At 43.7% G+C, this 12584-nt stretch overlaps 2 protein-coding genes across 4 annotated transcripts in view; both read left to right on the top strand.

Annotated features, from left to right (window-relative positions):
- LOC310997512 (rho guanine nucleotide exchange factor TIAM1-like) overlaps positions 1-9730 on the top strand; it is a 56875-nt gene extending 47145 nt beyond the window's left edge. The window contains exons 18-29 of the mRNA XM_083987230.1: positions 1869-2093; positions 2405-2473; positions 2592-2717; positions 3201-3309; positions 3748-3927; positions 4016-4134; positions 4235-4343; positions 5479-5537; positions 5913-6009; positions 6874-6961; positions 7060-7232; positions 7386-9730. Coding sequence (XP_083843356.1) covers positions 1869-2093; positions 2405-2473; positions 2592-2717; positions 3201-3309; positions 3748-3927; positions 4016-4134; positions 4235-4343; positions 5479-5537; positions 5913-6009; positions 6874-6961; positions 7060-7232; positions 7386-7969 — 1938 coding nt within the window. The 3' untranslated portion in view covers positions 7970-9730. The remainder of the gene's footprint in view (positions 1-1868; positions 2094-2404; positions 2474-2591; positions 2718-3200; positions 3310-3747; positions 3928-4015; positions 4135-4234; positions 4344-5478; positions 5538-5912; positions 6010-6873; positions 6962-7059; positions 7233-7385) is intronic.
- A 2223-nt stretch (positions 9731-11953) lies between these two features.
- The window catches only part of grik1a (glutamate receptor, ionotropic, kainate 1a), a gene marked incomplete at both ends in the record, with an annotated part of 35033 nt that continues 34402 nt past the window's right edge, over positions 11954-12584 (top strand). For 2 of the 3 annotated variants that reach the window (XM_083987425.1, XM_083987426.1), the window contains one exon: positions 12017-12104. In XM_083987425.1, the coding sequence (XP_083843551.1) occupies positions 12017-12104 (88 nt within the window). Of the gene's footprint in view, positions 12105-12584 lie in introns of all 3 variants that reach the window. The other variant, XM_083987424.1, reaches the window with a different exon arrangement.

Here is a 12584-nt window from a genome sequence, read left to right as displayed (position 1 = left end):
GCATGAGTCAGTTTAAAGTAAGATTAGTTTTAGGAGGTTTTAGTTACATATGCTTGCATGGCTGCTCCTGTGTAAGTGAGTCACAACACAGCATTTAAAGCTTTGACATTAGCAGGGATATGATCAGACGAGTGAGCAGTTTAACTTGTTTATTTAGTTGGATGTATTGTGTGGAAGTGGTTTTCTTTTTAAAGGATTGTCAGTGTCAGCATTATATTTTGTGTGTATGTGTCTCCAGAGCAGAGTTGCGAAACTGGTTTGAATACCACAATGGAAATTGTGTTTGTCATTGCCGCAGCTCAGCAGAAGACGAGCCGTGGAATCGGCAAAGACAAACCATGTCTCCAGCTTAACCAGCTGTCTGTAAATCAGTCAGTGGGAACCGCACAAGCAGGCGCAGTGTGTTATCACAGATTACAATTAATGAACACTTTCACTGACCCCCCCCACACACACACATACACAGAGACAGAGCGAGAGAGAGATGAGGGTCGTTTGTGTGGAAGAATATTTGCAGAGGCACTTCTATGAATATCACTGACTGCAGGGTTGAATTAGAAGTATTAATCCCATCAAACTAAATGATGGCTGAAAATTGGATTGCTCTTCCTGCTCTGTGTTGACTGCATATACTGATTTTGTCTGTCAGCGTTTGATGCATTAGAGGCTCACTGCATTAATTCACTGTGTAGAATCTAAAGTATCTCACAAGATGGAAAACTCTAAACTAATTGTCCTGCCTCATTGACTCATGTGGCTCATCATTACTTTTAAATATTATGTAAATGACAGTTTCATTCATGATTCAGATGATTATGTGTTTTGTAACAGGCTAGGACTGGGTGTGTGTATGTGTGTAACATTAAATGAGACATGGAGCATAAATCCCCTGCAGTTGGTGTTTGCTGTGTGGGCTGAACTCATTCATTCCACATTTCAAGGTGATTTGTCTTTTTTTGTACTTTATCTTTTTAATCCATTAGTCCTGGCTGAGCAGGGGAAGTAAAAAGATGTACATCTCTCAGACCTCACACTCCAAGCAGCAGCCTGCCTGGACTTGGCCTGCAAACATCTCCGTTAAACCACAGATTCATCACCCGTGATTCATGTGAATCTAGAGATGACGGCTGGTTTTGATCGCAGGAAGTGAACTATGACTTGGTTGTATTTCCAGATATTCAATGGGACACACACCCAGCCTCTTTGATGACTCCTCTGTGTCTCACGTTTTTCTGTCTCCGTCGCCTACACACTGTTGCGTTCACCTTCGCAGCCTTGGGTCTATTTCTGCTCCTGTTGGTTCATTCTTCAGCTGTCGTTTGTACACATCAGTTCACAAGACGATGCATTTGAGCCCGTCTTTGCAGACCCCAGTTTGTTATGATCCCCAGTTCGTATTGATTATGTATGGACTGGTGTTGGTCTGCAAAGCCAGCCCAACATTAGGCCTTCTACCAGTTTGATGGCAAGTCTGCTCATGCTTGGTATTTTTGATACCAGGCGTGTAGGTGTGAGTTGTTATGGCAGGTTTTGCAGGAGTATGCAGTAGTATTGCTGGCACTGCATATCTTCCAGTTTGAGTGTTTTTAGGTAGAAGAATGAATATTGGTGTGTGTGTGCGATATCTTTACTTTGCATTTTACTCCTACACAAGCCTACATTTGATATGTGATTTTGTTATGAAAGAGCTTGTCCTTTTATTCTCACAGTAATAGTCTTGAAGGACAGATAGTTTCAACATGTCAAACACACTAGCAGCAGCCTTCTCTGATATAAAGTGACCTTTATTTTATTTATTTTTTTAAATTCTTACAAAAAAAAGTCTGGCATCTGACATTTTCCTGTTTCTTTTGCCTCTGTCTGTCCAGAACACGGAGCAGGTCACTGCTTTCTGCCGCAGTCTCCATGACATGAATCCCCCGGAGTGCCCCATGTCATGCTCCTCGTCGTCGTCTTCGTCATCGCTCTCCCCGAGCCCTGTGTCAGCTTTGCCGCCCGCAGCAGGAGCTGCCACTCAGAGACAGCTCTCCCACGCCGACAAGCTCCGCAAGGTCATCAGTGAACTTGTGGAGACGGAGAAGACCTACGTCAAAGTGAGTACGAGCTCTCGGCTGGCTTTGATTCGGAGAAGTCAATTGTTAAATTGATGCCTACTGAATCAGCCATGCGTTTGTGTATCTGTCTGATGATTGCTCAATCACACACAAAACTGCTGTGGTAAAACTCCACTCACCTATTGTTGTGGGGTTTGGCATAATCATGGTAATTACAGTGCAAAATGTCAACATGCTTTTCGTTATTTAAGATCCTCAGTAAGAGATGCCCTGACATGCCCTGTCTGATTCCCCCTCTAACATTGCTTCACAGGCTGATCTTGTTCATGTTTTCATTTCTGTCTTTTCAGGACCTGAGCTACCTGATCGAGTGCTACCTGACACCTTTGCAGAAGGAGAGCTTCCTCACACAGGATGAGGTACTTTCTTACTCTCCGTATCGTTGAAAGGTTAAAAGAAGAGATATGTGTAACCCAAGCTTTGGGAATGCTCTTAAATGAAAAGCAGTGTCAGAATGATGCTCCGTGTTTGTTGCAGCTGGATGTTTTGTTCGGTAACCTTGGGGAGATGGTGGAGTTCCAGGTGGAGTTTCTCCGGACGCTGGAAGACGGAATCAGGCTGGTTCCAAATCTGGACCGACTGGAGAGGGTGGAGCAGTTTAAGGTAAGAGGAGGTCATCCATCCATCACTAGCTACTTACATCTGCAGGGCATTTAAACTGGCTTTAAATGGATATTCCCTGATATATGGCCCATGTTGTTATTGCAGATGTGCAGACATGTGTTTCCTCTGCCCTCATCTGGCCGGGGTCACATTTCTCTCTCACTTCGCTCTGCTCCCCCAAAAAACAAAACACTGTTTGACTCTAAATGAATCAAACACCATTAAGGCCCAACTGTTACACAAAAATGTGTAGTCTGTGTTATCCTCTTAAAGCAAAAACAAATAGATTAAGGAACAGTTTTTAGTTAAGTCAATGTGCAATATGTATGGTGTGTGTATGTGATAATTTTTGAGTTTTTAATTTATTGTCTATTGCTGCTGTATTTATTCTTCTGCACCTGGGATTGTGACCAATTTTATTGTGCTTACGCAATGACAACAATAAAGTCTATCTATCTAATACATGCCCATCTGTTTCCACAGAAAGTGCTGTTTTCCCTGGGCGGCTCATTTCTGTATTATGCCGACCGCTTCAAGATCTACAGCGCCTTCTGCGCCAGTCACACCAAGGTCCCCAAGGTCCTGGCTAAAGGTAAAAAAAAAAAACCTGCAGACATTCCTGACTGGCATCAAGTACACGGTCATCATAGTTTATTGCTCTCTGCCTACGAGTGGTATTCGATAGCTTGAGGGGCAAGTGTAGTGGAGAAAGCGTGTTGTTTTAGTCACATGCCTGGCAGCGCAGAGGGGCGAGCTGCAACTAGAATGGTTGCACAGTGAGGTAATCATGAGATTGGCAGCGTGTGCGATGGTGCTGTCCAGACACATTTTGAAAGTACAGTAGAGTTCTGCGTCGGCCTCGGGCAGTTCCTGCCGTGAGAGACACTTAAGTTCCCACATGTTTGTTTGATAGTTTTTTATCTCGTGTGCCGATTCACCGGCTTATATCTCCTCTCGAAGCACTCGACTGTGTTTCCTTTTGACTAACTGTACAAAAAAAGAATGAAAACTCATATTTCTGCCCCTCCAGCAAAGACAGACCCAGATTTCAAAGCTTTCCTGGCTGAGAGAAACCCAAAACAGCAGCATTCATCCACTCTGGAGTCGTACCTTATCAAACCCATCCAGAGGGTCCTGAAGTACCCGCTGCTGCTGAAGGAGCTCTACTCTCTGACCGACCCAGACAGCGAGGAACACTACCACCTGGATGGTAAGAGTTGTATAGAGCTATAATTAATGATGATATAAAGAAGAATGCTGATTGTGATTTGGAGATAATGAGCGTTTGTCCTGTTCAGTTGCAATGAAGGCCATGAACAAGGTTGCCAGCCACATCAACGAGATGCAAAAGCTTCATGAGGAGTACGGGGCTGTTTTTGACCAACTCATCAATGAACAGACTGGAGACAAAAAAGAGGTGAACAGGACATCTATAGATTATCCATCAATGATTGAATTAATTACCCTTTTATAAAAATCCACGTTCTAATCTGTGTTGTTGCTTCTGTTTATCTCAGGTGGCCGACCTCTCCATGGGGGATCTCCTGCTACACTCCACAGTGGTGTGGATCAACGCTCCAGCCTCGCTGGTCAAAAGCAAAAAGGATCCTGATTTGGCTGCTTTTGGTGAGGATCAATAGGTTTTCAGTTGGAACTGATTCTGGCTTTTTATTGGTTTTTATACAAATGTTTCATAGATTTATTTAATAGATTTACCATTTACCATTTACAGCTGCACACTCAGACCCATGTTTCTCACAGATGTATTCAGAGTGCAGTCAGATTCAACAGCCTTAGAGAATATGCTAATATACAGTATCATACTGATATACCTACGCTCATTACTGATATAATTTATCCCTTTGATGTTGGCCTTGGTAGCTTTCTAGCTTGATATTGTCCACTTAGTTTACTATTAAAGTTGAAAAATGCACAGTTTTTTATTTTTGCAACTGTAATGCACAGGATTGGTCCCAATATTTATGCAACTTTGAAAATCCTGTCACATCTGTAAGTTCAGATGGAGAGCCAGGTGACGTGTAAAGCACTAAGGCAGTGTGTGTGATGTTGTTAGATGTAAACAAATATCTTCTGCCAGATGTACAGTAGACATGCGCTGACACTTCTCTCAGCTCCTCTACTGGATGTTTGAACGTCATCTGCGCTAAATAAAAATCTGCACTAAATAATCAAAACCTTGACACTCGCCGGCGCACGACACTTAGCTGCATTTCTTACAAGTCTGTCATGCATAGTGTGATGCCGGGTGCTATTTTAGAAGGTGAGGTAAAAGGAAAATCCAGTCGGGCATATTGCATAAAGAGCGCGCAGCCTGTCGTCCTCACGCTGATGGGATCCTGTGAAGTCGTCCCACACCCAGAAGTGCCCACTGTCTTTTAACATTTCACTCAGCTCAGACACTCTGGGTAATAAATATTACATCCACATGATGCCAGGGTTTTCCCTGACAAGGTGATCATGAGGCTAGGCGGTTGCTCTGTGCATGCGATGTCGTGACTTTAGTCCATTTTCACCTTTTTGTGCCGCTGATATCCTATGTCACTAGTTTGGGGCTATTTTTCCCCCTTGGAAAAACTGTAACTACAGTAAAAGCATCCACTGATGTGACACACCGAGCTCACACTGCTGTAAAAGTGGCTCATGAAACGTCTTTTGATATATGCAGTGAAAGAATGCATATGGTTTCTTACATTTCCCTCTTCATCTCTCCCTCTTCATCTCTCCCTTCCTCTTCATTTAGTGTTCAAAACAGCCGTTGTGTTTGTCTTCAAAGACTGCTCCAAGCACAGGAAAAAAATCGTAAGTGCTATTTATCTTTTTTTCTTTTTCACTCTGCTGATTAATTCAGTCTGAGACACACCATTTACTCTGAAGTGCTTTTTTATTAATTTCCCTTTGTGTGTGTTTTTAACATGTATCACATTGAGAACACAAAGAAATGAAGTTTAATATCACGGGACAGTGGACTGAGCTCTGAGTTATTGAATGTGAGGGCAGTTACTAGCAATCAAATAGACCAAAAGGACTGTGTTCACATTACTGTGCATCACAGTACGGTGTCTGAAAAAACCGGCCTCTCTGTTGCTGCACTCTAGTGCTCTCTGCTGGCAGGTTGATGTACTGCAGCTGTCATGTGTTTGATATCCATTCTGTCTCTCCTTTTTTCCATTCCAGGGCGGATCTCACCGTGCGTCCGTGAGCGACGACAGGGATCCTTTCCGTTTCCGTCACATGATCGCCACAGACTCGCTGCAACTCCGTGCCCTTGCAAGTACGTCCACTTTGAACACAGTTGGATACCAAAAGTCTTTTTTTTTTTTTTTTAACCTTCCAACATGATTCCTCGAGGTAAACTGAGCATTTTGAGGACTGGTTCTGTCAGTCAGGATGAGTCAGTGTTGGAGCTGAGCCACACGCCAACACTCAATTAATGTGGTTGGCTCAGTTTCTCACTATTCATTTTCTCATTATTCGGTAATTAGTCCAAAGTTTGCTTTGGACCAGAAATGAAACGTTCAGACGAAACTCAAACATTGTCTGTCAGTGAGACGTCTCCACTGTGAATGAAGGCAGTTCAGTGGGAAAACTTTTGTGCTTTTGGATGTTTGCATTGTACTTGATGAATACACAAATATTTTACCCGTAATTCTGTGAGGAAATGTGTGAACTAGGAAGCTTGAAAGGAGGAATTGAGCTCTACAGTGACTTTACAGTGACTGATTTATTAGCTTGAGCACTCAAACTCAGCACATAAACTCCTAACCATCACTCTTCTATATGAATAAATGTATCCTGCCTTTTAAATGTTGAGGTCACAGCAAAGACAATTTTTCATCACCCAAGCCAGATGTAGTTTCCCTTGTGTCCACACAGTGTTACTGTTTCTCTCTCCTACAGAAAATAAATAACCCAATGCAAAAAAAACAGATAAATACCCATTAGCAGTCTACATGCACTCTAGCTGGCATCTTACCCGTGTTCTAGATGAACCTTAAATCAGCCTCTGGCAATTCAGCCTGAGTATGATCGTTTATCTCCCTAATGACTTGTTGTTAAAGGGAAAGAAATTGATGACAGGAATTAACTAAATGCTTTTATAAATATAGATCACATCTCTCCTCTCTTGCTCTCTCAGACTCTGAGGGTACGGCGGTGTGCGAGATAGTTCACACAAGATCAGAATCTGAAGGACGGCCAGAGAGAACCTTCCAGTTGTGCTGCAGGTATTTTATGTTTCTAAAACCGGAAGGAGTATGACATCGAACAAAGACACTTTTTCTGTGTTTTTTCTGAAGTTGTTGTGTTTGTGTCTGATTTCCAGTTCTCCAGACAGTAAGAAGGACTTCCTGAAGGCAGTCCACTCCATCCTAAGAGAAAAGCAGCGCCGGCAGCTTCTCAAGACCGAGTCTCTGCCACGCAACCAGCAGTACGTCCCATTCGGGGGCAAACGCCTGTGTGCTCTCAAAGGGGCGCGGCCCTCCATGAACAGAGCAGGTGACTGGGCTTAACTTTGTCTTCTAGTTTCTGCTTCTCACACCAAAGAACAAAAAGACCAACGTGTCGTGCCAATGTTGTTGTGTGTAACAATGTTTGGGGCCTGACATCAAAATAAAATGAACCGTCCTTTCAATCTTTGTTTCTGTTCAGCTTCGGCTCCGTCTCGGACGCTTTCCCGCAGGAAGCTGGTGAGGAACCGCTTCACCATCGACACCGACCTGGTTTTCCACGGCAACAACAACAACAGCAACGATTCGGAGCCCTCCGGCTCGCCCCTGTTCAGTCACAACCCCCACAAACCTCAAGGCGAGGACACGGACCGCTGGGTGGAGGAGCAGTTCGACCTGGGCTGCTACGAAGACCAGGGAGAGGGAATCGACGTGGGGCAGGTGAAGGAGACGGACATTTTAAGCGACGACGACGAGTACTGCAAATCCGTCCGAGCCGCGTCGGCGGAACCGGCCGACCTGCAGGGGAAGATGGAGGGACTGGACCTGGAGGAGGGCGGAGAGAGGAGGAGGAGCCACAACCTGAACGGACAGGAAGAGACGCAGGAGGAGGAGGAGGCGGATTTAGACTCCTTCACCTCCAGTGACTTCTCTCTGTCCCGCGGTGCCGCCCCGACTCTGAAGCTCGCCCCCCTGAAGCAGTGCGCCGTGGAGGACGGCGACGGCGACATCATCTGGGTACGACGGGACGACTTCGCTAACGGGTGCAACAGCGACGTCTTCTGAAACCGAGGGGTAACGGTCGGACGACGAGATGAAGAAAGGAGACGGACGGTGGTTTCTTCTTCCGCTGGAGAAGTGAGAGAAAGAAAAACAGGGGATAGAGTGGAAACAAGCTTTAAATATATAGAAGTTGAAGGAGAACACGTGTATAGAAGGTGTTGAACCTCAGCCAGTCCTCCCTGCGTGACTACACAACCCTCTTCCTCCCACCTCACCTGTATCTGCCCTGTTCAAACAATCCTTAAGTACTGAATCACCGAGTGAGTAAGGGAAAAATAAAATAAAAACATACTGCGAGGAATCTTCAGACCAAGAGATTCTCCTCCCGAGCTGCTTTAAAGGGAACCAGAAAGAATACAAGAGTCCTCACCTTCTCGGACATACACACCTGAATTGTATGTGAACGTACGAACAAGACGGCACTGCATGCACACGCAAAATAAACGGGCTAGTGTGTTGTTTTGTACACTGTAAGTGCATATGATACACAGAAGCACAGACACAAGAGACTCTAGGCAGCTACCGTACCATGCACACATTGTACTGAAGAGACGTCCTCGCTGAACTGTGACCTTCTGGCCAAAAATGTCTATTTTTCAACACAGGAATGTGGGTGTTATATTTTTCTGACTCAGAAACTGTGTTTGTATTTTAACACTCAAGGGCTGTGTGTTACTGAAACTTCTCTTCAGGGGCTTTTGGCTTAACGACTGCTGCGTTAAAAAAAACGACGGTGGGACCCGACTAGCTTTATCGTGCTTTTTCTTATTTTTAACTTAAATATCAGCCGCACATCGGTGTATAGTCAGGAGTACGATAGAGTGCCGTTAACCTCCTTGTATAAAAAAAAAAAATGTTTTGAAACTCACTTTTGTCTCCTAGAATATCCTCTTGAGAAAGATAGTTTGAGAACAGTCCACCGATTCTTAATTATTACATTTGTACTGTCATTTTTAATGTTTACACCACATTCAGCTGCCCAGTGTTACAAACCACCTTTTTTTGTGTGTTTGGTGCCATAACAGGCTTGAGAGTGAGAGTGAGAGAGAGAAAGAGAGAGAAAGCGCCTGTGTCCTTCACATGAATGTGCAGTCTTAACTTTTGTTGCCCCAATAAAATGACATCCTTATTTTGATAACCATCATATTTCAGTGACATCCCTTTTTGCCCTGCTCTCCTCAAGCTCCACGTCCTTGATGAATAGCAGAATATTTCCTACAACAATCCTGTTTTACTTGAATTTTATTTGGCGCATCCAGCACACAGCCATGTCAGTGACAGCACCGTCGACCTCTGACCCCGTTCAGGGCCTCATCCTCTGCTCTGTCCACTCTGTCCAGTTCCCTCTGACCTTCACCACGTCCAACAGCAACACAAACACAGAGACTCCGGCTGACGCAGACTTCACTCCTGACTTTTTTTTATTTCCACGTCACCCCCCCCCGCTGCATTCCTTCCCATGTCCACCAGGCTGTGCTGTTTCACTGTCATCGTCACAGCGACACACTGTTGATCAACACAGTCATCACTCCTTTAATGGATGTATTGAACATGCACTTAATACCCAACTGTGAGGGGAGGTGGGAATCAGAGTTACTCTGATTCAGAGAGTGAGTGGAGTGGAGTGGAGGGAGATGATTGGACGTTTTATTGGGTTTTTTTTATTATGATGCTGGTTTCTTGGACTTGAGCTTACTGGGAGCTGATGCTCAGTAAGGACGTTCAGACTGTGAGGTACAATCACCTGGCCTTGGAGGAAACAATCCTGTGAGAACCCTCTTCGACTCCTCCCTTTGTACTAAAACTGTGTTCGTACATAAAACTGTGGAGTATTATCATTTTTATGTTAAAATAAATTTTCTAAATTTAGTTTTTGTGTGAACGTGGTAATTATTTTTCATTTTTACTGGCGAGACTCGGGTCAAACAGCTCCTTTTTGTCTCTCTGCAGCAATAATACGAAGCTCAATAACCAACTTTTCTCTCTCCGCTCGGAGACTGGAGGTTTTCGTTATCGTCATAACCTCCTGGCAGAGGTTATTGCAAGATCACATCGAGTTGATAAAATAAAAATGATTGATGCCAGACTATTTCACAGATTCAGTTTCTGCCTGAAAATATATCGTCTTGGGTAAAAAGTGTGGTGGAAAAAAGCAACTCCAGTGTTCATGATGCATTACTGAACAAATATTTTTAAGGCGGGGGGGCTTAGGTCAGTAAAAACATGGCAGATATAAGATAAAAAGACACTACATAAAAAAATTCTAACAAAATAAGACACAAATATACAGTGAAGCAAAACAAAATATCACTGAAACTCAATTTGCATACATATACAGTATACTGGGGAAATTATGCCCCTGTCCATAACGTAAATAACTGAATATGTTTGTTTTGAGGTTTGTTATTTAAATCAGTATCCCCCTATTTCTGCTGCACCAACAGACATTTACATGTGTGGCATGTCCTGCTCAGTATTCATATCAGGCTAGTGTGGAGTGAGGATTGTTGCCCAAGGAGTCCTCCTGGAGAGGCTGGATGGTCATTTTCTGAGTTAATTAAGTTTGTCTATAGGCTGTTTGTCAGAGGTCCAGGTTGAACTGGCAGGTTTCCTCAGATCATTTGGCTCGCGGCCTTGCCCGAGTTCACAAACACTGTGATAAACAAAATGTCAATTTTGATGTGATGTAGATTTTTTACTTGAGGAGAGAGAGAGAGACTTCTGGGACGGCTGGCACAAGGAAGCTTCGCCTCTTTCTTTTCAAATGTCAAAATATCAAACAAGAATCCAGAGTTAACAAACCTGCTGCGTCAATCAGTCCAGCTTTATGACACCCCACTGACAAAACAGAATAATGCAAGTGCAAAGTAAAGTCAGGTGTGTGTCATTGTGTTACAGTGACTTCATTCACATCATTTTACAAAAAATAGGCTACATGGACTGGATGGGAGCGGGTCCAGTGGTGCAGTGAGATAAAGACCTTGTTTGTCTGCGCTGAGAGATAATCTGGCATCTGCCCTGTAACCTGAAGATTATTCTCCTCTCATCAGGACCGGTGGAGTGAACCGTTGCCAATCCATCTGCTCCTTAATCCAAAGCAAATAGAGCCAAAGTAGCCAGAGACGAGCAGAATGAGACCACGAGTACTTTCAGCGTAAAAGCCCATCTGCCCAGTTGGAGGAACGCAGCAGGTTAACAGACCTACAATAATAAATTATAACATGAGTACCTTGATTAGATAATATTTCCAAAAAGACAACGCTTCAAATCCAAAAATATATATAATATGATTAATTCATTCATTAATTCATTTGACTAAACATAATATGCAGCTGTAATTGTGTCACCTGAATGCCACAAGATATAGATAGATAGATAGATAGATAGATAGATAGATAGATAGATAGATAGATAGATAGATAGATAGATAGATAGATAGATAGATAGATAGATAGATAGATAGATAGATAGATAGATAGATAGATCAAGTCCGTAATACTGTAATAATTAACAACATCAACAACAACAGCAAAGCATCATATCATCATGTAGTCCACTTAAATCCCACTGTGCCCAGGTGAAAGCTGGTGCTCAGATTGCTTTTATTTTGAAAAAGATTACCGGAAGTCTTTAAATTCTTGTCTCTCTTGACTCTAATCCGTGCACTCAGCCTGTATCTGCTGCCATCCCGGAGGCGCATGAACTAGTAGTAAAAGTGGACGCGTTCACTCTGGTTGACTTTTTCCATCCTTCTTCTGCTGCTGCCTGTTTCTTTCTTTGTTTTCGTTTTTTATCTTGAAGATGCGATTTGAATCGATTTCACACAGGAGAGTTTGATTCATCTTTTTATAGATCCACATCTTCATTTTCTTTTGTTGTGTTTTGCTCTTTTTGGGGTGCAGTCGAAGTGATGGCACAGTTGAAAGGATCTTATTGGGAATAAAAACTTGCGCGCTGCCATGGCTCGTCAGGTGTTCCTGCGCTTGGATGGAGGTCGCAGCTCCCTGTCATGGTGTCAGTGTTCGCGGTGAGTTCCCCGTCTGGAGCACTATGGAGGAAAGAAAGAGACTTTGCTTCTTCTGGCTTCTCCTCCTCGCGGCGCAGCTCAGTCTGAGCTCAGCACAAGTCCTCAGAATCGGTAAGCGCAACAGCTGTTTACGCACGGCGGCGGTGCTGCCACAGTGTTTCCCTGTCTGTGTTTGAGTTGGTGCATTGGAGAGTTCCCATCAGGTACATGGAAGGTGTGTGCGTGTGTGTGCGTGTGTGTCAATCACACCATCCCTCCACACCCTGTCCTTCCGTGTGCTTTTTCAACTTTCTTTTTTTTAATTTATCTTTTTTGGTCTGTGGTTTCTGTTTATTCCCTGTTCAGTGGTACTTTTTTTGCTGTGTATGCCCCACATTATGTGATTATGGGATTAGCACTTGTCCCCTCTATTATCTGAGAGGTTCCACTGTCAGTGAGGATGTGTCAGGCAGCAGCACAGAGTCAAAGATAACCTGCAGCAAAGGACAAATCCACATCCACTCTGAGCTCACACAGTCACGTCTGCCTGATAAAAAAAAAGACAAGAGTGAATTGAAATCACTGGAGCTGGATCCAGGTTGAGTCTTCTCT

Source organism: Trachurus trachurus (assembly GCF_905171665.1).
Source record: "Trachurus trachurus genome assembly, chromosome: 14".
In the NCBI taxonomy this organism is placed as follows: Eukaryota; Metazoa; Chordata; class Actinopteri; order Carangiformes; family Carangidae; genus Trachurus; species Trachurus trachurus.
The sequence above is the reverse complement of the archived record's forward strand: the minus strand, read 5'-3'. Positions and strand labels throughout refer to the sequence as shown.